The sequence below is a fragment of the Semicossyphus pulcher genome, unplaced genomic scaffold, assembly GCF_022749685.1.
Source record: "Semicossyphus pulcher isolate SPU_LCO1_2020_fin unplaced genomic scaffold, fSemPul1.0.p SCAF_2, whole genome shotgun sequence".
NCBI lineage: Eukaryota > Metazoa > Chordata > Actinopteri > Labriformes > Labridae > Semicossyphus > Semicossyphus pulcher.
The window spans coordinates 3,858,390-3,883,886 of NW_027211693.1; the positions used below are offsets into that span (position 1 = coordinate 3,858,390).

The 25,497-nt window shown below is 41.1% G+C and overlaps 1 protein-coding gene across 1 annotated transcript; it reads left to right on the forward strand.

Moving 5' to 3' along the window:
* Nucleotides 1-7,462: 7,462 nt before the first annotated feature.
* On the forward strand, nucleotides 7,463-23,796 carry emx3 (empty spiracles homeobox 3). Its single transcript, XM_069670446.1, has 3 exons — nucleotides 7,463-7,844; nucleotides 17,881-18,065; nucleotides 23,593-23,796. Exons 1-3 carry the CDS (start codon nucleotides 7,463-7,465, stop codon nucleotides 23,758-23,760), a joined length of 735 nt encoding a protein of 244 aa, XP_069526547.1. The 3' UTR covers nucleotides 23,761-23,796.
* The last annotated feature ends 1,701 nt before the right edge of the window (nucleotides 23,797-25,497 follow it).

A 25,497-nucleotide genomic window follows, 5' to 3' on the forward strand; every position in this document is an offset into this window, starting at 1 on the left:
AACCTTCACAGTTAGCACATTAGCATACATCACAGGTTGGTAAATATGGAGTCCTAATGGGGCAGGTGACTTTTGGTGTCTAGTCATAGCAGGGAGTGACTCAGCTAAATTGTGTGCTAAATAGCTAGCGCTGTGCCATTAAGCTCTGAAGAATCAACTACGTAACCCAACCAGTCTAATGGAGAGCTAACTAATCACATGCTAGCTAGCAAGTGATGCCTGGCAATAGCAAGTGAAAATAGCTCATATGATTAGCTTTGTCGCCACCAGTTAGCAAAGTACCAGAACACAAGCTGCCTATTTGGTCACGTAGTGAACTCTAGTCGAGGCTAATGTGGCTGGCAGGCTAGCTCATGACTGAAGCGAGCTGGTAACATGCTGACAATAGCAACCCAAAAAAAGCGTACAAAGTTAGCTAAGTTGTTGCCAGTTACCTAATAACAAGCTAGCTATTTGGTGACATAGTTAACTTTTGGATGCTATTGGGAGGCTGAATACTGTCAAGCTAAGCTTAGCTTTGCCACCACCAGTTAACTTAAGTACCAGAAAACAAGCTAGCTATTTTGCGAAGTAGTTAACTGTTGAAGGCTAGTTGGTTGGCTAATGTGGCTTGTTAGCTAACTCATTACACAGCACGTTCGCCAACATTAGCTTAGCGGCAGATAACAAGCTACCTATTTGGTGGCATAAAAACTTTTGGGGGCTATTAGGCAGGCTTATGTGGCTGGTGAGCTAGCTTATTACATTCTAGCTAGCTTGTGTCATGCTGGAAATAGGAAACCAAAATAGTTCACTGGGTATCTACGAGTTAGCTAAGTACAAGATGACAAGCTAGCTATTTGGTGTTGTAAAGAACTCTTGTGGGCTATTTGGCAGGCTAGGCTGGCTAGCTTTGTAATTACATTCCAGCTGGATGTAAACAGCAAGCTAAAATTGCTCACAAAGTTAGCTGGGATGCTAGTAGACAATCACTTTAAAAAAGACACAAATGTCAGTCTAACAACTGCATTTTACTCTCCATCAAAACAGGGTTAATTCATGTTTGGTTCAGCTCAGCTAATGTGCTACTTTCTAATATTTAGGCCTGCTTAGCTCTTAGTTCCTCAGACGTTAGCACTGTTGAAACTGTTAGCAACTTTACAACAGGCAGCATGTAGATCTGCTACCCATTATCAGCTTGTTCACTTATTTAGAGCTTTCCATGGTCTCCTGTTTGACTCATCATGAAGGTTTTACACCCACTCGATCAACGGTCACAGAACAATAATCTGTCTACATTTTGCCTTTAAAATGCTGTCCGTTATAGTTGTTACTTTTTAAGATGTGAAAATATTGCCACAATGGGTTATTTCTTTCCCTTTTTGTTTATGCATTTATGGGACGTGACCTTTTGTATTGCCAAAAAAACAATTGTCAGTGTTTTGACGACTCTTTCTCCTTATGCACTAGCACTTTGACCAGTATTTTACCAGGAGTCTGTATAAGAGAGATTTTTCCATGTTGTATAGTTTTGAATCTTCTTTTCTTCTTACTTGTAAAAACTTGTTTCATCTTTTCATTTTTTGGATTCTAGTCCAGCGGTTTGTTTCTCTTTTTGTTTTTGGCTTGACTAAATAAAAAGCTGCAACTGAATCTGCTGTAAAACATTTCTAACACGTTCTTAAAGTTGTGAAACAGACTGACGGTTAGGTTTTGGTAAAGATATTGGTTTAGGCTTAAATGATGACCCTCCATGGAGACCTGACCCTCCAGCCTTGCTCATAAACATAGATACAGCATATTAAGGAACTAAACAGTCAGGCTCAGGCGTCTTTATCTAAGTAGTTTCTTTAGCTAACCAGGATGTCACATAATATAGAGAACGATATTTTGACCAACACATATATAATTAGAAAAGTTGGCGGGCGCTGGTTTAGCTCAGCTGGCAGAGCAGGAGCCCCATGTACAGAGGCTCCAGTCCTCGACGCACTGATCACAGGTGTGCTATATTGTATTATCAGGGAGCTTCATATCTGTCCCCTGCTGCGGACACTGTTCAGTCTGGATGGAGTTTGTGGACTCCAGGAGGGAGGTGTTCTCCTGCTGCATGCGGAGGAGCTCGGTCTCGATCAGAGCTCGTTGTCTTTTTCAGGTCGGCTGTGATCCTGTTGATGTCTGCTTTGTGTTCCTCCATTTCGGCACGATGGGAGCTCTGCATCTTTCAACAGTCTTTTTAGCCTGCCTTTTTTTTTAGAAGAGCTTCCTCCATCTTGCTCAACTCCTCCTGCACCCTCTGAGCTTCAGCCATCTGAAATAAAAGTTCTTGCTTAAGCTGTTTGACATTTGAGCGAGCTTCGACCTCTGCAACATCTTTGTCTGGAAGCTGAACTTTCAGGCAACGATTGGTCACCTTACGGTTGTTTTCAGCCGTGCAGAGCTGCACCTTCATCGTCTCCACTTCTTTATACAGAGTCTCAATCTGTCTCCTCATCTCCTCCAGTGTGACCTGAAGATCTGTGATGTTGGAGCTCTCCTGGAGATCATTCTGTCTTCAGCCTGAGCCTCCTCCAGCTGGGCTCTGGGGCTACATATCTCTGCATCTTTCTCTTTGCTGCACTTCTTCTCTCTCTCTGTTTGGTTGGAAGGCCAGTTCCAACCAAAGATTCAGAGTTGAGCGTTAAAACTTCTTGCAGTGCTCTTGTCCACAGTGCGCTGAGACCTGCCAGTTTGCAACGATGACAATAGAGAAGATGGTTTCTGCTTTCTGTGTCGATGGTAGGATGTAGCCTTCAGCGTAGACCTGCAGGTTTGGGTATGTTTTTGGCTTCAGCATGATTAACACACAATCTGCCAGGTGTTGCACAGGTGTGAGTGTGTTCAAACAATCAGAAAATAACATTTTATTTCTTGGATTTATCATGCTAACATGCTATCATGCTAACGGGTATTTGTCAGGTCTCTTTGAATGGAGTTTGGTGTACAATATAAATGTAACTCCTGGGTTAGGAGAACCTTAAAGGTGATTGGCTTTGGCTTCACAGCATAATGCAAAAAATTAAACTTGCATATTTAATCTGCATCTATTTCCCCTGTTTTCATTGACCTTGTATTAAGGATTAGCTTTGCTGTGGTCTGAACACTCCGAGAGGAATCGGCTCCCTTTATCACGTCAAAAAGTCATGAATCCGTATGAAGAAGAAGAGCCCTGCTCTGATCAGCTGGTGTAATACACCTGTCTGACCACTAGAGAACAGCAGAGGGCAGTGTGGACAGCTCAGGTGTTTGTCACAGCACAGTCTGCACATGAAGCTGCTGCAGGGATGAAACCTGTGACCTTTATAACACAGGGTAACGACTGTTGGACAGATTTGAACCTTCTCCTTCTGTAAAGTTTTTAAAGGTCCTAAAACACGCGTCCAGGTTCACTCAGTCTCCACTCAGTGAACTTTGACCTCTGGTGATGCTGTTGAGTCTCTTTTCTGAAATCAGTGACTGAAGGATGCTGCGTGTGTTTAGGAATATTTCAGTTTAGTCGTTTTTTTATTTATTTCATTCATAATCATCCTGATTTTATTCTCTTTACAACATCTCGATGTTTTGATTTTAATCTATTATTTTGTTCAGTTTTCACTTTATTGTTACTCTCAGTGTTTGTTTTGCCTTTGATCAGTTTTCCTTTTTATCCAAACGCCATGTCTTTGTGTGCGTGTGTGTGCGTGTGTGTGTGCGTGTGTGTGCGCGTGCGTGTAGACCTAGCACAGCCAACACCCCTGACCTGCATTCAAGAAGCGAAGAGAAGACGTGTGTGTGAGCGGATGTGGAGGGATCAGTGTGTCAGCGACTGTTTGACACGCTGACACAATACCTGAAAGCTGCAGGTCACCTCCTGGTGTGTGTGTGTGTGTGTGTGTGTGTGTGTGAGCCATGGGTCACAGGCTCTGCTGTCATGTCACAGTGTTCCCATGACACTTCACAGCCACCTGGAAACACCTGAAGCAGAGAGAGGGAGAGTGAAGAGGAGGGAGGTGAAGAAGAAGAGATGGATGAAAAAACAGTTGGAGAAAGGAAACGAAAGAGGGATTAAAGCGAGACGAAAAGTCAGTTTAAAGAAATCATCTAGAAGATGTTCATGTAAATAAATGTCTGTAAGTCTCTCTCTCTCTCTGAATGAGGTAACACATGGTGACTGAGCCTGTGGCCCACTGATGAAAGCCTTTCATCTGCAGTATATAGTATTATTATGGGCTGGGTGTCTGTGGCGGCGCCCAGTTAGTGACGCGTTTTCCATCAGCCAGCAGTGGTTGGTCTGCCAGAGAGGGTAGGCGGAGCTAAGCGGCTGCTTCTCCGCTCTCTGCAAGTGTTGCGAGTAAACAGTAATCTACTATGGCTGAACAAACAAAGAAAAGATGGATGACTACAGATACAACTTCAACAAGAAGTGAAAATCCAAAGAAGAAGAAACAAACTCGACGCTCAGATGAAGCAAACAGTCTGAAAAGGAAAGCGACCGTCAGCCAGGAAAATCAAGAGTTACAACCGGAGCCGACCGTGGACGTCTGGTTACATTTGGACGTAAGCACCCCAGTGCCTTTTTATTGCCATTAGGGGGCGCCAAATAGAACGGACTGCGAACTTCGAGATTATATCTTTAACTTAGGAAACTTTATTTACTGAATAAAAGCATCAAAAGCAGGAGAAAATTCCACATACTGTTTTGTCTTTATTATTCATTATCTCATTATCGAACAGAGGACGCTGCTGATTTTATCTGAGCCTGTTTAAACAGTTTGTTAAACCTCCCCTGTGTATCGCTCTGTCCAGCAGGGGGCGCTGTTTCACCCCTGCTAATGAGTGGAGAGGGACACGTTTCAGACCTGGTGGAGTTCTGCTCCTATCGGTGTTTGGTGCAGGTTAGTTTAGAAGGTTTAAAGTAGTTTTAACTTCCTGTTTCACAGTTTGCATCCTCAGAACTTTAAACCTTTAACTGTTAAAGGACTGTTTCGTAGTTTCTGCTCTGAGTGTTTGTGGATCCTTAGACACACGCTGAACATGAACCAGAACCGGCGCCAAACTGCGGCCATGTTTGACCCTCCTGCAGCTGCTCCTCGTTGCCCAATTAAACCTGAACCTTTGTGTTGGACAAAAAGAAAAGCTGTGAGGTGACGTCCACCGGCTGGACGACTGTATCATCACTGTCGCTGTTTAGCCGCGTCACTAACGCTCCACGTTTCCCCTCCTTTACATTTTTAAGTGCCCTTTTCACGTGGAACATAAAGAGGAGAGATTAAAGTGGAAGAGAGAAATTTGCAGTTATTTCCTGTTAATATCGTCCCCTTGTTGGGCTCTAATGAGAGGAGTCGCCCCTTCACTTTCAAGAGGGCTTAGCAGCAGTTAGCTGGCGCGGCGCCGCGGGACGATAATCACATTTTAACTCACAATCACTCACACCACTTAATTCCTCCTTTCACAGTGCCCATGAAACGCCAGAGGCACAATTAATCGATGCTAATGGCCGCCTTCAATCAAAGCCGAGCCGCGTCCAAATCTGCCCGTAAGAACTATTAATTAACATGTGGAGGGGGCGGGGGCTGCGGGGGCCGCGGGGGCCGCGGGGGCCGACACACTGAGGCCGGATGGGAGGAAAAAGGGGCTCTGCGGTTCACACGGGCCTCCACAGGGCAGCTCATTGAGGGAGGAGGCAGGGGGGCTTTGTGGAGCCTCCCGGGCCACAATTAGAGGCTCCAGAATGAGCTGCCATTTGTCCTCCAGGTCCAAAAGCTGCACGGGAGGGTTCGAGTCTGGGCCGGGCCGGGCCGGGCCGGGCCGGGAGGGAGGGGCCAATCAGAAGGTTGCATGGTGTCCGAGGACACGAGTCTCACAAACACAACAAATACGTTTAAACTTTTCTGACTTTCAAACACAGTTTAACGTGAATGTTCAGAATTTTCTCCTTGTTGGTGTCGGGCAGCAGGAACACCAAACTGCTGACCTTCACGTGAGCTGTGTTTCCTGCCTGCAACACCGAAGCTGTCAGGACTCATGAGGGAGCATGTAGATGAACTCACATCCATCGATCCTGTTCTTTTACAGACGTTCAGGCTGAAACAGCAGCACGTGTGTGTGGACACCGTGGTCAGAGAGAGCCTTCAGGTCTCCATGACGCTTCTCTTCAAGCAAGTCATCAATTAAACGACTGCACGTCTTTCCTCTCGTCTACATCCCCTCGTGTGCTGCTGATTCCAGCTGTGTAATGAAACTGTTCAAGTAAGAATCCTTCATTCAAAATATATGCACAAAAATATGCAGTAAATTTCAGGTTCTGAAGAGTTTACATTTAGTTCTATGTTCTGTATCTGTACCTTTGAATGGCAGCAGCTGTAACAACAACAGGTGAATGTAAACGTCACAAACAGGTGGATTACTTAGAATAAAAATAAAAAGCTCCGATTTAAAACAATTAAAACAACTTTTAATTGAATGAACTGAGTTTGAAGTCTGTTGATGTTTTCATGAACAGGATGATTTAATTTGAGTCTGCTGTCGGAGCTAACGAGAGCTGGAAACGTCTCGCTGTGACAAACACAGAACAACAGATTAAAGAGGGAGCTTCCTCTGACCTTTGACCTCCAGGGGTCAAATCTCTTGTTCTGTGTCAATTGACCTGTCGCTCACAGTGGCACACACACACACACACACACACACACACACACACACACACACACACAAATGCACACACACTTTATGTAAGCGCTCATTTAAAGGAGGATTGACAGGATATTGTAGGTGATTATTGATGATTAATTCTGATTAATTTGGGCCACAAATGTACAGCAATGACGTCATTAGTGTCATGACCTCATCAGTGTCGCATCATCATCAACCTCTGAATCACGTACTTCATCTTTATCCTCCTCATCGCTGTCAGTCATCACTTTTATCCATCCTCCTCCTGATGAACAAAATGGCTGTCTGAAAGGTCGTCTCTGCGCATGCTCAGCGCACCTCTGCCGGGGAGGGCAGGGCAGGTATCTCCCTCCACAGCTCGCTGACTGACAGACACTCCGGCTCCGCTTCAGATGCAGCATGTGGCGGCAGGAGGCGCGAGGAGACACCGACTGATCAGAGCCCGCAGCCCCGCCGCAGAGTGCTCCAAACCCGGCCGCTGCTTCGAGGATCCCCGCTGCTCTGTGATCTCTGACCGGACACTTTAAGGGGAGTTTATTAATCCTGCACGCGGCTGCCGAGGCGAGAGGAGCGGGCAGAGACACCGCCCCGCACACAGGTGAGAGCGGGGAAACTTCACCCACGTCCAGGTGCAGAAATCCGGATCTGCGCGCGGCTTTTACGCACTCTTTGGAGAGTTATGGATCAGCGGGGGCAGCTAGGAGTCTGAGCTCCCCGAGCCCGAGGAAGTGGACTAACTGGACGCCGATTTGTTCTTATCTTCATCATCTTCCTCCTCCTGCTGCTCCAGATGCTTACAATGTTCCAGCACAGCAATAACAAGAAATGCTTCACCATAGAGTCTCTGGTGGGGAAGGAGGCGATCAGCCACAGCGGCGGCTCCGGGGATGAGCCCATCCGGCCCACGGCGCTCCGCTTCCCGGAGTCCCTGCACCCTGCGGCCGCTGCAGCCGCCGGGGTCTTCGGCTCGTGCTTCCAGGGGGGAAGCGGTAGGACTCTGTACCCAGCCGGGCCGGACATGGTGCTCCAGGAGCCCGGGACGCACGCGCAGAGCCCCGGCGGGCTACCACTGCACCCGCTGCAGATCCCCCCGCAGAGCTTCTTCAGCCCGCAGCACCGCGACGCGCTCAGCTTCTACCCCTGGGTGCTGCGGGGCCGATACCTGGGACACCGCTTCCAAGGTGAGTCGGGGGGAGAGGGAGGGAGAGGGGGAGGGGGTTATACTGAGTGCTTTATAACGTTGATAAATACATTTATTTTTAGTGCATTCCCCTTTTTTCTCGTGTTTTTGTGCAGCTTTGATTTAGTGAAATGTTGAAGTGTTCAGTTTATTTAGTTTGTCTTGTCTTTGTAAGTTTTTCTTTTTGATATTTTAACAGTTTTTATTGATCAGCCTGAGTCACAGTGAGTTTGTGTTTCAATCAGAGTCAGTCGGAATATTGCACCAGAAATATCCGGATGATTTTCTGACTTCACTCTGATTTTTTCTTTTCATGGTGATATTCGTCCTTCTCTCTTCTGTCCCTTTTCTGAAGCTTTTATAATAGTAATAATAATAATAATAATAGTAATAGTAATAGTAATATTAATAATAATATTGACCAAATGTTTTGATTTGTGTTGCCTACTAAATTTAATTTTCCAGGTAACAATGTCCAGATTACTCTCGAAACTTCTGTCTGATACGTAGGCCTCCTGTTCGTACCGCTGAGGTCGTGTATTCGCAGTAGGGCCTTTTACACAGCTGTAGGTTACTACAGTCTGACTGCCTCAGTAATTATTGATTACTGATCGTTGTATTGACTTCTCTTTGGAGAATTTGCAGAACATTATATTGTGTCCGTTCACTGTTTTTATCTCGGAGCTCTTTTCTGTAGTTCACTAAACTATATATACTGTAATACTACTATAAACTATAAACTAATATCAATATTAATATTAATATGTGTTATTCATTCAATGTTAATATTGGAACTTGAGTTTCCCTCTTTCATTCGTGTATTTTGTGTTTTTAGGATCATTTCTGTCAGTTTATTATTTAAAGCTTCTCACGTCTTCTGATGAACAGACTCCCCCTCCGCCCCCTCCGCCCCCTCCTCCCCCACACGGACTCATTTTAATAAATCATCAAAGAATCTTGTTTTTATTTTTAGCTTCTTTTAATTTTTCCTGCTACATGAAAACTCTTATTTAGGAAACGCTCGCTTTGGTTTTTCTTCAGGCTGCAGCACGAGTGACCTCTGACCTTTTAATGATGATAATCCTCTCTGATATCCTGCAGTATTCTTACAGGCCTGTTATGACAAAGCAGTGTGTGTGTGTGTGTGTGTGTGTGTGTGTGTGTGTGTGTGTGAGATTGTTAGGCCTACAGTTTTGTCTTTTTAAAGTATTTTTTAGAAACAACCAAACTCCATTAAACGTTCCTGTTAAATTAATACGAACATGCAGTCATCAATTAATCATCAGTTAATCACCATTGATTCATCTACAGAGGCCGTTCATGAGAATTAAATGAACAGTTTTTTTTATTTTTCAGAGTTTATGAGAAGAAATGAAGAAACAATCTCGTCGTAGTTTTTCTCTCCTCATCTTTTCATTGGTCTGCATATTTAGCGCGCTAACTCGTGTTGTCGTTTTTCAAAATAAAAGTCAACTAAAACTTTTTTTTTTGAAGTCGAAGTTAAAAGTTTGTTTCAGTTTATCAAAAATGAAAAGATGACCAGTCCATCAGATTTTCTGGCTCGGGGCCGCCGCTTGTTTTAACTTTATTATTCTTTTAGTTCAGGCTTTTATTTCGACTTTAGAGGAGCTGATGTAAAAATAACTTCTGCCATTGTTTCATTTTAGGAGGGGAAAACTTTTCGTTCAGTCCAATTATTTTAAACAGATTATAAAGAAATATTTGTGATCAAACATCACAGAAACAAACTGAGTTCTCGACATAAAAATCAAATAAACGTTGTCTTCGTGTTTTTCCGGCATGTTTCGTCCTCGCCTCGCTTCGAGGAGGATTATAGTTTTTATAATTCTCAGCTGTTGTTTGATTATATTTTGACGAAACGAGGGAGCGAACCAGCGGAGACTTCATGACGGAGAATTAAAGAGGAAAAAAAATCGATTAATAATTATTACAGCAGGAAGTCTCCGGAGATTAAAATTACAAGCTTGTATTAGAAAACAATTTAAACTCAAACATTTATAATATTGAATTGAACGGCACATTAATACTGAATTAGGGTAATTAAATAAATCTCAAATACATCAAATAAAAGTGGAATCAATTTCCAGTCTCATGAGTGTCTTTTATATGATCAGTTTAATTAAACCATAAAACAAGAAAACGTCTCAGGAACCGGATGTAATAAAAATCTCTTTACACTGAAATAAAATAAATCCTGGGAATAATTAAAAGTTCATAAAAAGTGATAAAAATGATTAAATTAAATGAATGCATCGAATTTATAAAAACAAATAAATAAATGAATTTAAGAAATAAATACAAAATGTTTCAAGTAATTTTAAAATGACCTTTATAGTTTCTTAGTTTTTGTAGTCAGAGTATTAAATTATTTCCTCTTTAATTTCATAAAAAGAGAATTTAATGATTCTTCTTCTTCACTAAAAAGCAGCTGAACTCCTTTAATTAAACAGAAGAAGAAGAAACACAGACAGGAAGTGGACTTTCTCTTTAGCTCCTTTTCCTTCCTGCTGTAATTAAATACATTTATTCAGGTTCTAAATCAGAACGCACGGAGGTTCTTGTGTTCTTCTTCTGCTGACCGACGCGTGTTTCTGTAACGCTGTAAAACAGTCATTAGTTAAAACTTTCATCCTGTAGCGTGTGATATCAGTCCTTCTCCTGCAGCTAAGAGCTGAACACTTCTCTCTGTGGTCGCTCTTGACCTTTGACCTCAGACTGTGATGTCATTGGTTTTTATGCAGTTGACCCTGCCTGTCTGTGATGATGAGTAAATAAAACAGATTTAGCTCAATTCAAACAAACTTTATTGACACAAGGTGACAGTTTGAGTCACAACATGAGCAGTGTTTGTTGAGTCTGTCCGTCAGTCGTCACGTCAGCGAGCGCGTTGTTGGTTTAACGCTCGGTGTTGTTATTAAAGCTCGGAGAGCGTGCATGAAGGGTTAATGCAGCGGATGCTGTCTTCTCTGTGAGTTCTTATTGATTCATGTGTTTGTTATTTCCTCAGTAAATCACTTCATCAGTTTGTCTTCAAAATGTCAGGGATAAAAAAGCATCTTCGTTTTTAAGGCCCACGAACATCATAATGTTCATAATGTTCGTAATGTTCGTAAAACTCGAAATGAAAACATCTTTAGAACTTTCTTGAAGACATTTAATCTGGACGAGGTTTTAATTTTGTCTTTTTATTTCTAAACATTTGACGCTGCGTGAGAGCGCTTTTAAAACAGCCGTCAAATTCAGAATGAGCAGAAAGACATGAACTAACCTCTAACAGCATCATAATCATTATTCAGTATGTGTCAGTACGTCCTGCTAACTCGAGCATTATGTTTGCTTTCACTTTTACATAATGTCCGAACATTTCAGGTGTTTGTCTTCAGTTTTTTACTTCACAGAAAAATAAAGTTTTTTAAATTTCTTTGTAAAGAATCAAAAACTATTTTATTAACAAAACAAGGTAAATAAAAAAAACACGATGTTGCATCTTCATTTCGAATCATTTAAAGACCGTTGAAGGTTGATTAAATATATTTAAAATATTTACTAATAATATTATTAATAATAATTCCACTGCAGTTATTACACCATGAGTGCGTTTGTCAAAGTGAGGCTGTGGACCCTGAAGGGGCCGCGGGGCTTCTGTTAGGGTCCCAGCAGGAGTCTGTTAGCTGCATGTCGTCCCAGCAGGTGATCTGCAGGAACCTGTTTAAACACACACACACACACACACACACACACACACACACACACACACACACACACGCTTAGGCGTATTTCCAAATATACACAAACACACACACAGCAGCTAATAGATCACACTGCAGGCCACGTTGTACACACACACGCACACACACAGCTCTTCACATGTCAGATTAAAGGATTTTGTTCTCAGTGGTTGGATCTTCTCTGGATGAGTTTTGTATTTAAAGATTGCAGAAAAGTCTCGATAATTTCACTAAAATCGACAGTAAAGAATCAAAAGAGAACAACCCTTCGAGGGCCTCGGTGTGCAGCTCTGAAGGTCTCATTAAAGCGGCTCTCTGCAGGTTTTTTAAAGACAAAATAGTGCCCTTGGTGGGGACTATTTTTAGCGGCGGATGTATCCACATTTGATGCTCCAGTGGAACACCTCAGCTCTCTGGTAGATTTTTAATGTGTTGTAAAAAGCGACAGTGTAAACAGAGTTAAGTTACCTGCCGCTTCTCTCCCACACAGGTGATCCCATTAACTCCTTCCTCCTCCTCCTCCTCCTCCTCCTCTCACAGTCTGCTGCTCCTCCGCTCTCTCAGACACATTTTTATTCATTACCTGGAAGCAGCTGACAGGCTCCACTCAGATCACTGTCTCCTGTTCCTGGGGCCTCCTTTTGTCACTCTTCTTTACAAGTGTTGTTGTAGTTTTAACCTCCTCAGAGGAAGGAGGTGAAGTGGAGTCAGGAATCCTTCACCTCAGTTACTCTTCCTTTTACTATTAGAAGGTCATTCTGGGATTTTTGAACCTTTTAAGCCTTTTTCTTTTAACATTTTCAGCCGTTGCATCGCTCTCTCCAAAGCCACCATGCTCCATTGATTGCTTGTTGTTGTTGTGCCGCTGCCTCAGATGGTTAGTGAGTTTGTGTTATTGTGTGACTGTGTTGTGTAAAAGGGTTAACTCTGATCCAACACTACACAATATCACAAACAAACTAACCAATCAAGGCAGCGGTAGACCAGTTCTAATAACGGTAAAAGAACCGTTTTTCTGAATGGAGTCTGGTGTGTGTGCAGAGAGCGATGTAACGTCTGTGTGTGGTTAAAACAATCCTCTTCCTCTGTAACAAAAAGGTCTATCTCTGTAGGGATCCTTTCTGTCATGTTGTCACACACTTAGAATAACAATCTGAGCCTGTCAGTGGAAACAACAAGAACTTTTAGTGGACGACCTTTGACCCATCAAGGATTATGTTGCAGCCATTACAGCCTGTTTCACTGCTGCAGGATGAACACGTCTACTGGAGCAACAAGTCATTTAGATCCCAAAATCTGTATTTCCATGTCTGTTTGCATGTCAGGTGGGAACTGAAGCCAAATCTGGAAACACTGCTAGCAGCTAACGTAGCGTTAGCTTGTCTGCTATTGAGCCTACAAGGACAGACAGAGACAGTTAGCAGAGCAGGAGCTAGCTGGGAAAAAAGATGTAAACACACAGTGGAGGAGGAAAGAAGAACTGATGCTACACTGTAAAAAAAGTTTTTTACTTTGTTTAAAGTCTTGAATGCTGCAGATTTTGTCGCTGTCAGAACTTCCTGATATTCTCTGTCTTGGAGTCACAGTTTGATGCACAAGAAATCCAACATGGCCGCCGGAAAAGAGCTACAGTCTCTGATTTAAAGTTTATAATTTCCCGGTAACATCACGTCCTGATTGTTGCTTTTTATCCTGTTAAAGTAACCCCGCTCTGTGAGGAGGAGTGTGTCTGTTACACACACACACACACACACACACACACACACACACACTCTGACAGGTCTAGACTTGTATTTGGTGCCAGGGGAGCCTGATGTGCCATCTGCCCCAGCAGCCCTTCCTCTCCTCCTCCTCCTCCTCCTCCTCCCTGACGGTGTAAATGTTCTCAGGATTTTCTCGCTGATTTCTTTCATTAACATCACTCTGACATGACCTTTTATTTCTACCTCCTGATTCCCTGTTTCCCCCTCTTTGCCCTCCTCCTCCTCCTCCTCCTCCTCCTCCTCCTCCTCTCTGACAGCCACATGTTCCCTGGACTTTCCCTCTCACTTTGATTCGTTGGGTCTAAAAATGCCTGTTGTCATTTGAAGCAGTTTTAAGAACCAATTTGGCTTCTAGTCTCTGTGTTCACAAACCAGCTACAAAACAACGCTACCGACAAAACGATTGTTGCAGAGAACATTGTGGATGAGGAGACATGAAACATTTGTTATTGCAGTCAGAGTTTACAGCTGAAGAAATGCAGCAGAGCGCGCTGTCTGAAACGACATCCCCTTAATGAAAAACATTTTTAATTCTCCCCATCGCTTCCTCACGTTCCTCTTCTTCTTCCTTTTTGCGTCCTTCATGTTTCATCAGGAGAAACGTCCCCGCAGTGCCCCTACAGATCAGACTCCACAAGTGACCTTTGACCTCTTGTTTTAGCTTCATTATCTCATCCACCCTCCTCTTTTCTTCCTCCTCTCGGTCATCTTCCTCGCTTTTTCCTTCCTCTTTCTTACACGCTTTTTAAATGATTGAGTTAAGTCAAGACCCCCCATAGCTCCGTCCATCCTTTTCCAGGAAGTGATGTATGAACTGTTCCTGATGTGTTTCTAACAGAAAGTAGAAGAAGAAGTGGGTAGTTAGCATTAGCAGCATTAGCCATTCCAACTGAATAGAGGAAATGAAGAGCATTGACAGATCATATTCGTGATCTCTTCTCCAGCTGCTTCTGTTTACATTCTTCTTCTTCTTCTTCTTCTTCTTGGTCCGTCATCGCAGCAGCTGCAGCAGTCTGTCGGTGAAGGCTCGGTGAATGGAAGTACGTTCTTGTCTCTCTGCAGTTGTTTTGTTTTTGCAGAACTTTGCAAATCAAATTGACATCTTTAAAAAAGCCAAGTTTTACTTCTGAGCTGCTTCATAAACGACTGATTCAGATTTTGGTTCCTAAAACATTTTGTGGTGAAGGTTTTAATCTGACGTCAAAGATGAAGGGACAGAAGACGAACAGACGGTGAGTTCTGTTTGTTTCCTGCTTTGAAAAGTTCGGTCATACGTCCCGTTAAGACTATATCGTACATCTTATATAAGAATATATAAGAAGTATACATTTGTCTGTCTGCAGCTTTAAGGAAGCATTTTGTCTCTTGCAGCTGTGAGTTGATCCATAGACAGATTTCACCTCTTTGTTCAGTTAAACAGATTTTTTATTCATGATCAAGCGAAGTCAGAAATAATCCAGGAGTGTGATCCTGAGACAGCATGCTGCTGTGCTGCCTTCAGACCTGTGAGCGTCTGACATGTTTCTGTGCGTGCATCTCTTCTGCTCTTTAAATCTGGACCGTCTGTAGGAACGCTTCATCAAACTACATCAAACTTTTTAAAACACTGTTCAAACAGAAAATGTTCAAACAGACTGAAAATGTCGAACATTTGGTAAAAATGTTCAACAAACCTTCGATGAGACAATCACTGAAAACACTACCACACAGGGTGTTACTTATTGATGAAGGCTTCATGCAAAGTCAAGAAACTAAAGAAGGAAATCTCAGATCTGTTCTTTCTTCAGCTCTGCTGCTTTCAAAGTCAGAACAGAAAATCTGAATGTTGAGTTTTCGGCTCCTGCAGGCGACAGAGACGTCTTCAGACCTGCCTCTGGTTCTGTTGTTACACTTGTTGTAGTTGAGCAGTGTGAGCGAGGATCTTCTGTCATTAGTCTGCAGCATGCTGTCATTACTGCTTCCAGTCCGTCAGCAGCTGCTGCTCGAAGGTTTAAAACCTTTAAACTGAAGGTCATCAGAGACGTCTGACACCTGCAGCCTTCAGACAGGAAGTCACCTGTGAGGGTCAGAGGTGAAGAGCAGCAGCAGAGTGTCTTTGATGCAGTCTCTCTCTCTGTGTGTCTGTGGATGTTTCTTTCTTTATTCTTTCTTTATTAGAGAAATATCACTTTTATTTTCATGTATTTATTCAGGCTTCAGACGCTTCTGATCTCGTCCCCGGCAGAAGATGCTTCATGTAGTCTGAAGAAGTTAATCTGTACGTGACAGCTTTTATTTCTCAAAGGATACAGCTGAAAATATTCAGCATCTTTACCCTTCAGTTGTTTAGTTCTGGTAGCGATGAGTGTTTGACAACAGGTCACACATTCAGTCCAACAGAAGTCTGAAATATGAAACACACGGAGCGGACGTTTCAGGTCAGCTTCTTCCAGTTTGCACGGAGAAGAGATCCAATCAACTCAAATGAAGAAATAAATGTCAACAAATATATTCATCATGGATAAATAGCAGGTCTGAGCTGTGCTGCACCAACAGGGTCAACAGGTGACCAGTCTGGTTCTTGTCTGTGCTGCCTCAGGTTGTACCTGTCCCAAACAGCTGTGTCTGATAACCATAGAAGAAGAATTCACATATTTGTCGGCATGAAAAGTTTGAGTCAGTTTGTTGTTGAATCCTGCAGAAGAAGAATCTCAGCGTTGTTTCCCTGCAGCGGATTATTTCTCCGAGTCTCCTCGAGCGATTTGTTTTTTCAGTTTGATGTAAAAGTTAGTTTTTTACTTAAGTTAAGTAGGTAAGTTAGTTTTCTGTTCTGCTGAGGTTTCTAAGTCGTTGCTGTTAGTTGTCAGAACATTAACTGCGTTGATGCTCAGATTCTTCGGCTCAAATAAATTAATTTAGTGCTTAAAAAAGAACAAACCAGCAGAGCGTCTCTGACCTCTGACCTCTGAAAGAATCGTTTCGGCTAATTTGACATTCAACAGAAATAAACCGTCAAATTTGCAAGTGCAGCTTCTCTGAGACGCTCGCTAGCCTCCCTGAGTCACGGCCCCGGTTCACAGTTTGCATATGAATATCTCTGAAGCTGCGCTAACGTTGAATAAAAGGCGTGATCGTGTCGCGTCGGCTGCTTTCTGCACGCCATCATTGTCCTCCCGCCTCCGTGCAGCCGACAGTAAACCGACTCCTTTGCGTACGGCGTGTTGGCGGCTCCTTTCAGACGAGCTGCAGCGGTTGAGCAGAACTTGTGCGTGCTTTTGTGTTTATGTAAAATAATATAGAAACATTTACGTACGATTTCAATAAACGGTCGGAAAAGTAAAGCAGATGTTGAATGTGGGTTTGAAGGCGAGGAAACAAAGAGAAACAAAACGCCCTTTTTACCGACAGTCTCGCTCAGATCGACCGCACGACATCGCGGCTGATAAACAAATTAGCTTCTGTGTTTTTTAACTGCGACAATCTCAGCCGTGAAAAATCGAACCTGTAAACCACCGAAGGGAAATCAGTGGAACCACAACGGAAAAACACCTGCAAGTTTAGTTGTCGGCTAACTTCTTATTCACACAAAATAAAGCCGCATTTAGTTAAATTTCCTCTTCCATCAGATTTATTGTCTGCACTTATTATCCATAAAACATGTTTATATATCAGAAAGATAAACTTCATTATCGTCTCACAGCTGCAGATTTGTCTTTATAATGTGTGTGTGTGTTCATCGTGTGAAAGTGAAACTTAATAACATTTCTTTAAATGGTTTTGTGTTAACTACCACACTGATCTTATTTAGTTAATGATGACATCAGAGCCAAACGCTGAGTCAGACGTCAGGCTGCGGTTTGTCTGCAGATCCGAACACACACACACACACACACAGGTGTTTGATCAGATTAACCAGACATCCCAGAGCAAACACTGACACACACACACACACACACACACACACACACACACAGACACACATCATCTCTGTTCGACGTGTGTTTCGAACGAATCATCGAGAGACGTGGAGACTGACAATCTCTTTATCAGCTTCAGCTTCATGTGGAAGAAAACATGATGTAGCATTTAGCTACCTGCTAGCATGGAGCACAGTGTCCTCTGTGGTTTCTGTAGAGAATCACAGCTGCTGTGTTCATGTCGTGACATCTTGGGGAGGTGCATTTTATGCTCCTGCACAGGATTCAACACACGAGGTGAACTGAGTCGTACTCGAGAGCAGGAGGGACCAAATTCCCCTGCCTTCCAAAATCCTCTCCGCCTTGTTCCACTCCAGTCCTGTTGGGGGCGTTAGTGTTCCTGTAAGCTGGTTTGCAAACTGTCAGGAAGGACTACAGAAAGAGAAGAAATTTCAGTTTATCTGACGGTTCAACAGAGAGCAGAGACGTCAGGGACAGAGGCCTCTTTCTGCTTTTCGTCTGATCCGATTCCCTTTAAAAAGCTGCCAGCCTCTCTGTCTCTCCTGTACACACTGTAAACCACTTCCACTTTCCATTTGTTCATCATGGTGTTCTCTGTCTGTGTTCAGGTGAGGACAACAGTCCAGAGAACCTTCTTCTTCACGGCCCGTTCTCCAGGAAACCCAAACGGATCCGGACGGCGTTCTCGCCCTCTCAGCTGCTGCGGCTGGAACGAGCCTTCGAGAAAAATCACTACGTGGTCGGAGCGGAGAGGAAGCAGCTGGCCAGCGGGCTGTGTCTGACCGAGACGCAGGTAGGCATCATGGGAAACTGAGGGGGAGGAGGAGTGCATGATGGGAAGAGGACAGACTGATCCTTTACTTGACGTTTGGATGAGAATATAAAGAGTTACAATTACAGCAAAGAAAACGTTCACAAGAATAAAAAGGACAAGACTGAGTTGATTATTAGTGAATGAAAATGAGTGTCCCAGAGAAAATAGCTACAAGAGGCGTGCCAGTTTCTCTAACGTGTGAATGAATGAATGAATGATTAACAGTTATGAAGGGTAAACAATCAGATGATCTTAAATACTTGATGAACGACACATTCTGAAATGTAGCTTTTAAAATATGAAGCACAATTATCTAAAATAAAATGAACTATGTGACTAAATGAATACATGAATACATGAATTTGGCATGGTTTAAAAAAACACACTCAGTGAATGAACGTAAATGCACTCAGAAATGCTGCATTTGAAATAGTTTGGTTGCATTATTCATCTGTAAGTTTGATAGAATTTAATGTAAATTGACAAAATGAATAACTGATCGAATGAATGAATGAATGAATGAATGAATGAATGATTTATAAAGAAAAATGTCAACTAAAAAATCTAAAACAGTTTTTCCAGAACATATGAATGGGTGAATGATATAATTAATTAATGTTAACTGCCAAAAATACTAGCAAAGAACAAAGTTAATTCCAGAAAATATAAGTGAATGAATGAATGAATAATTGATTGATCCAAAATGCAGCATTTAAAATATTAATTGTTGCATATATTTCTTTCAGGACACATGAACGGATGAATGATTGAATGAATAAATGAGCAAACCTCATGTTTGTTAATAACTGAACAAATGAGTGATGAATGTATTATGAGATGAATAGAATGTTTTCTATATAAAAAAAGCCGACTAAAATCTAATCTTGAATTTAATAAATTAATAAATAATTAAATGAATGAATGAATCACAACTCACTGACATAAAGTAACATTATCTTAAAAATATGACTAAATGATGAACGAATAAGTGAATGCATGGATGCAAACTTTCCAGAAAAACCTAAACACAACATTTAATCAGGAGATATTAATGTATGTATGAATGAATGAATGAATGAATGACAACAGCAGAAATCTTTTACTTGTTTTTATTGTTCTGCACCAAAACAAATTAATGACATCAGAAATGCAGAAATTCTTCCAGGATACTAGGATGAATCAATGATTAAATGAATGAATGAATGGATGAACACGAAATTTAGTAAGATTATCTAATATATAAAAAATATGAAGGAGTGAATGCATGGACACACTTTCCAGCAGAAAACACCTTTAAAGTAAATGTATTCAAAAGAAATGAATGAATGAATTACAACTCAGGAAACATGGATGAACAAATGATTAAATTAATGAATGAATGAAACACCACTCTCCAAAATTAATAAGCATTATTTAAAAATATAAAAATATATGAAGGAATGAACGACTGACTGAATGAATAAGTGAATAAGTGCATGCATGGAGAAACTTTCCAGGAGAAAACTATTTAAACATTCAGCAGATATGAATAAATGAATCATTAAACGAATGAATGTAATTCTCCTAGGACGCACGGATGAACAAATAATTAAATGAATGAATGAATGAATGAATTAATTACAGCTCTCCAAAATTAAGTAAGCTTACTTAAAAAATATAAGATATGAAAGAATGAATGACTGAATGAAAAAATGAATGCATGGAAACAAACCTTCCAGAAAAACCTAAACACAACATTTATGTAGAAGATATGAATGAATGAATCAATAAATGAATGAATTTCTGAATCACAATACTTTCAACCACCTTAACATTAACATTTGAAGACATGAATGAATGAATCGATAAGTTAATGATAACATGTTGACAAATGCTGACAACACCAGAAAAACACGAATTCTTCCGGGGCACATTGATGAACGAATGATTAAATGAAGGATTTAAAAAATTTCCAAAATTCACATCAAAAATAAAAATACATGAAGGAATGAATAACTGAATGAATAAATGAATAAGTGAATGAATAAGTGAATGCATGGAAACAAACTTTCCAGCAGAAAAAAACATTACACAGTTTTATTCAGAAGATATGAATGAATGAATGAATGACGTTATGGCAACAGAAATGCAGCAATTTCCCCCCATGCATAAATGAATTATGAATGAATTAATGTATGAATGCATATACAACATTTCCATGAGTAAACAGCTAGACACAGTATTTATTTAGATGATATGAATGAATGAATGAATGCAGCATTTAAAACATGAATTATTACTTTTAAGTATTCCATGAGACATAGATGAATAAATAATAATTAACATTATTTAAAATATATTAATGAATGAATGAATAATGAATTAATTAATTTATGAATAAGTGAATGCATGGATACAAACTCTACAAAGACATGAACTTCAGAAATGCAGCATTTAAAACTTGGATGTTTCTTGAAAGTCTTCAAGGACATGAATGAATGAATGAATGAATGAATGAATGAATATAAACTGAATGTATAATTAATCGTGTGTATGAAGAAAAAAACTTGAATCAATGAATGAATGAGTAAATGATTGCATGAAAGAATGAACATCTTCAGCAGAATTCTTTCAGTGGACGTTTTACTCCTTTAATCATCAGGAAAATAAATAAAGATAACAGACAAACAACAGTTGAACGATTCACACTCACACCTTCATATAAGTCATCTTAAAGAAACCACCAGTGTGAGGATGTATGTAGGACATCAGACCACACGGGAATCGAACCTCAAACGCCGCCCTGTTGATGTCTTGCTCAATAACTGACTCTCAGACGCATGTCGGAGTATCTCAGGATAAACTGTAGATCTGACGTCAGGCTGCGTTCGAGGACGCTGGCGTTGATCCACAGCAGAGGAATGATGGGGGAGGGGATGAGTCGTGGGTTAGTCAGCTCGGAGACGCTCCCTCCACCTTTTCTCACAGTGATTGACAGTGTTTGTCATCAGGTCGCCACAGTGATACGAACCTGACGCCAGTGATACGACGTGAATCATCCCACTTTATTTATGAGCTCACTTCATGAGAGAGAGAGAGAGAGAGAGAGAGAGAGAGAGAGAGAGAGAGAGAGAGAGAGGAGAGAGGGAGAGAGGGAGAGAGGGAGAGAGGGAGAGAGGGAGAGAGAGAGGGAGAGAGAGAGAGATCGAGATCCATCAATCAGCCATCAGTTATTAATCACACCAGAAAGCTTCCACAATCTTTGCACTTTCATAGACAATAATGAACGAGTTAGCGTTCCTTTAACAGAGTTCAGGCTTTGATCCAAAAACGTTCACATCTGATTTAATAAACAACTGTGAACATAATAAAGCCTGAAGACTGTAAAAATACTGAATGTAGATTCAATAATATTTGTTCACGTTGTTTAATAAAATCCAATGTGTGCAGAACTACATTTACTTAGATTAATTTAATTAGTTTATTTTATAATTCTTTAAAATAATGTCACAATAAAAACAAAACCGGTCTTCTGCTTTGTGATGAGACATTTGATGATGATGTAGTGAGTTTTTAAATATATATTTATCATAACGAGAAGGAAAAATGTCTTAACTTAAAGATTTACGCCATTTATTTGATGGCTTTTGTTACGTTTTACTTTTAATGTAAATTTGTACTTAAAAGAATCCTTTTATATTTTCGGATATGTAACTTATAGCTTTATTGCCAAGAGTTAGTCGAGAAGATCGATACCTCTCTCATGTGATTAGCCTAGCTTAGCTTAGCAATAATACTATAACATGTTAATGAGTACGTTTTAAAGTGGGTGGTACATGTCTTTTTATAACTTTAGACAGTTAGCTAGCTGTCTTTATGCTAAGCTAACCACGGTTAATAGCTGTGTTCCAAATCACTGCATTTGGTATGCAAAACGATTCTTTTCAATTTAGTAATAACAGGAAGTGACAAAATATCTTTGGCATCTTTTGCAATTTCTTAAAGTAACTGCTGATGACAACACATCCTGTTTGCAATGCATTGTGGGAGAATCAGTTTGCAGCCCTAATGGTCTGTATTAGTGAGTCCAGCTCAAACTTCTCGTCTTGCTCATGAAGAAAGTGAAAAACATTTCTGTCCATAATGTCAAAGTGTTTCTTTTCAAAGAGTTATAAAACCCGCCATCTTTGTTTTTTTAATATTTCATTTTAACTTCACCGTAATTCAACCGGGAGCGTCCGTCCGTGTAAGACGGGAAACCGAAGATGTTCTGATCTGATTTATCAATGAAGTCATGATTGTACTCACAATTTATTTCAGGCCCAGTTTGAATGTTTTAGTCCTGTTTGATGTACTGCAGTGATGGAATTAAACACAGTACATAAACTCAATAAAGTGATTATTCATACTTCATTCAGTGGATAAATGAATGCATGAATGATTAAACAAATTAGTACGTAAGGGAACTGGATGGATTTATAGAGACTGTTTCTGAGTCTCTGAGTCGAGAACATTTATTGCCAACTATTTTAATAATCCATTAATCATTTCTGTCGTTTTCAGAGCAGAAATGTCAAATATTTGCTGCTTTTCTTTGTCATTTCTGAACGTGAAGGAAGAGTCTTTGGGTTTTAGAAGCAATCTGAGAAAGGTTTCTTTGGACTGTGGCAAAATTGTGTTGAGTTTTTTTTTTAATTTTACAGCTTAAATGCTGAACTTATAATGAAGATGATTGTTAGTTGCAGCCCTAAAAGCTCATAAAGTTAAAAAACACTGACTTTGTTTGCATTCTGTCAGAGAGCAGCTACAAGTTGCATTTTCTTTATCGGTCTGCAGCGTAGAGATGACAGTGACAGATATGTCGGTGTCATAATTACACTCGGTCCCGTCACACGGAGATGATCTGATATTAAAACGTCTCCTGAGGCCTTTGGCAGTGCTGAGATCATTTTCAATCATGATCCTGATTTACAGCCGGTTCACTCTGACAGATTGAGCAACACGAGCTCTTAGTCAGCACGTTTGACTCCTGCAGACAGGCGGACGTGTTCCAACAGTTCTGCATGTCACATTCATGTTTTACCAGCGTACACATATTAAATCATTGTGAGGCTCTCACACATTTATGATTATTACTGTCAGGAGGAGAAGGAGTAGCTGACTGACTCTCCAAAGGTTTCCAAACTGAGGTGCTAATAGTTCTAAATGATGTTTCAGAGCTGACAGAAACCGAAGTAATAGTGGTGAAAAATACACGCTGAAGGATGTGATCAACTCTTGCGCTAAAAGTGCAAATACACATGAAATACTTAAATCAGGTATTTTTAAACAGCAGCTTTATTTTTAAAGCAAAAGTGTGTGAGTGTCTCCAGTAGATGTGTTTGTCCTGCAGCAGTGAAGCAGGCTGTAATGGCTGCAACATAATCCGTGCTGCTCTATGTGCGTACTCTAGTACAAATCTATGAATGAAATGTAATTCCCATGTATTAAGACACACCTGTCTGTCTGTGTGTGTGTGTGTGCGCAGGTGAAGGTGTGGTTTCAGAACCGCAGGACGAAGCACAAGCGTCAGAAGTTGGAGGAAGAGTCTCCTGAAGCTCAGCAGAAGAGGAAAGGCAGCCAGCACGTGAACCGCTGGAGAGCAGCCACACAGCAGCCGGGAGGCGAGGACGTGGACGTCATCAGCGACGACTAGACTGACTAGACACACACACACACACACACACTCAGAAACACAGACAAATGCATGTGACAAGGTCGGTGCCAATCATGACAATACTTTTTAAGGTGCGTTCAGATGCCTCACATGTTTTATAAATGCAGGTTTGCAGGATCGCTAACTCAGCTAGCATCGCTAACAGGCTCAGAGTTTGAAGTCTTCAACAAGGTTCAAGGTTTTCTCTCCCACTCATTGAAATATTGCAGAAACTAAAGTCCATTATGGATAAAAAATAATATATGTGATATAATAATAATAAATAAAAACACTTTGTCAAAGGAAAAGGCAGCTTAATCCAGACTCTAAATCACCGTTTTTCTGAATGGAGTCTGGTGTGTGTGCAGAGAGCGATGTAACGTCTGTGTGTGGTTAAAACAATCATCTTCCTCTGTAACAAAAAGGTCTATCTCTGTCGGGATCCTTTCTGTCATGTTGTCACACACTTAGAAGAACAATCTGAGCCTGTTTTGCAGCTGCTGGTTGAAGAAAACTTCCAAAACATTTGTACCCTTTGGTCATTTACACCCCAAAGTTCCCCTTAAATTGACATTATTTATTACCGACTTGTTTAACTGGCACTATTATCGGACATTTAGAACCTTTTGTTCCCACATAGATGAATAGATTACACACACACACACACACACACACACACTCAACGCAGAACACATCACAGATGTTACCTTTCTAAGGACTGATGGATGTCCCTGAAGGCATCGCGCTGATCTAAACAGCCAACAGGAAGTCAAAACTCTCCTGCAATGAGAAAAACAAAAACTCTGACCAGCTAAGGAGGAGATAAAAAAAACAAACTGTAACTTCCTGTTGGAGATGGACTGACGACGAGGTTTGACGCTTCAGAGAGGCGAAAAAAAACACAAGCATCCAAACGTGGTCACAGCTGTTGACTGAACACTCGATGGTGGATTTTGGTGCCAAACGAAGCCAGCGTCTTAAAAAAGAGACGATTGAAGTGAGAAGCTGCTCGGCTGAAGGTTTCTGAGCGTCTGTGTGCAACAGACGGCCGCCGGCTCGCAGGAAATCTGCTCCACATGTCTGACAGAGGAAAATAAGGTTCCTCCAGCAGGAGAAGAAGAAACGGAGGGTAGAAACATGTATCACAAACTCAGATAAAAGTTAGGATCCTCATTTAACACATAAAGAAAGCTGGTGATGTTCTTTACATTCCAGACTCCATTAGTATTTTGGCCTCTTTTAACTGAACACTGAATTACACAGGTTTGACTTTCAATAATCAACATCACATTTTGAGTCACCAGAAGGACTTAAATCTACTGTAGAAACCAGATTCTATAGCATTTATGGATGTCAACAAGCTCTGCAAAACTGCCAGAAGATTTCTACCTTCACACAGCGCTTGTCCTGAAAAGCATTCTGGGAAATGTAGGAAAATAGCAGTTGATGAGAGAGCAAAAAAGGAACATTTTTTAGTCCTAAAATCTAACTGCGGGAATGTCTTGAGCATCACACAAGGTTTTTTGGGGGGTTTTATTGTGAAAATCTTCACTTCCTGTTTGAGGAACCTTTAATCTTCCCTTGAGCTTTTGGAAGATTAAACTGAGTGAAAAACAACCATAGTTACTCTTTTCATAAGATTTATAATTTGTATGATTTTCAGGCTCAAACAAACAACATGCGAGTCCTTCTTTAAATACTTCCTGACTTCCTGTCTGTGTCTCACAGCACATTGGT

Bases quoted from the DNA above. Each gene is read 5' to 3' on its own strand.
- emx3 (XM_069670446.1), top strand. From the start codon at position 7,463: ATGTTCCAGCACAGCAATAACAAGAAATGCTTCACCATAGAGTCTCTG. The intron at 7,845-17,880 runs GTGAGTCGGGGG...GTCTGTGTTCAG, and splicing joins CCTGGGACACCGCTTCCAAG to GTGAGGACAACAGTCCAGAG. The intron at 18,066-23,592 runs GTAGGCATCATG...GTGTGTGCGCAG, and splicing joins TGTGTCTGACCGAGACGCAG to GTGAAGGTGTGGTTTCAGAA.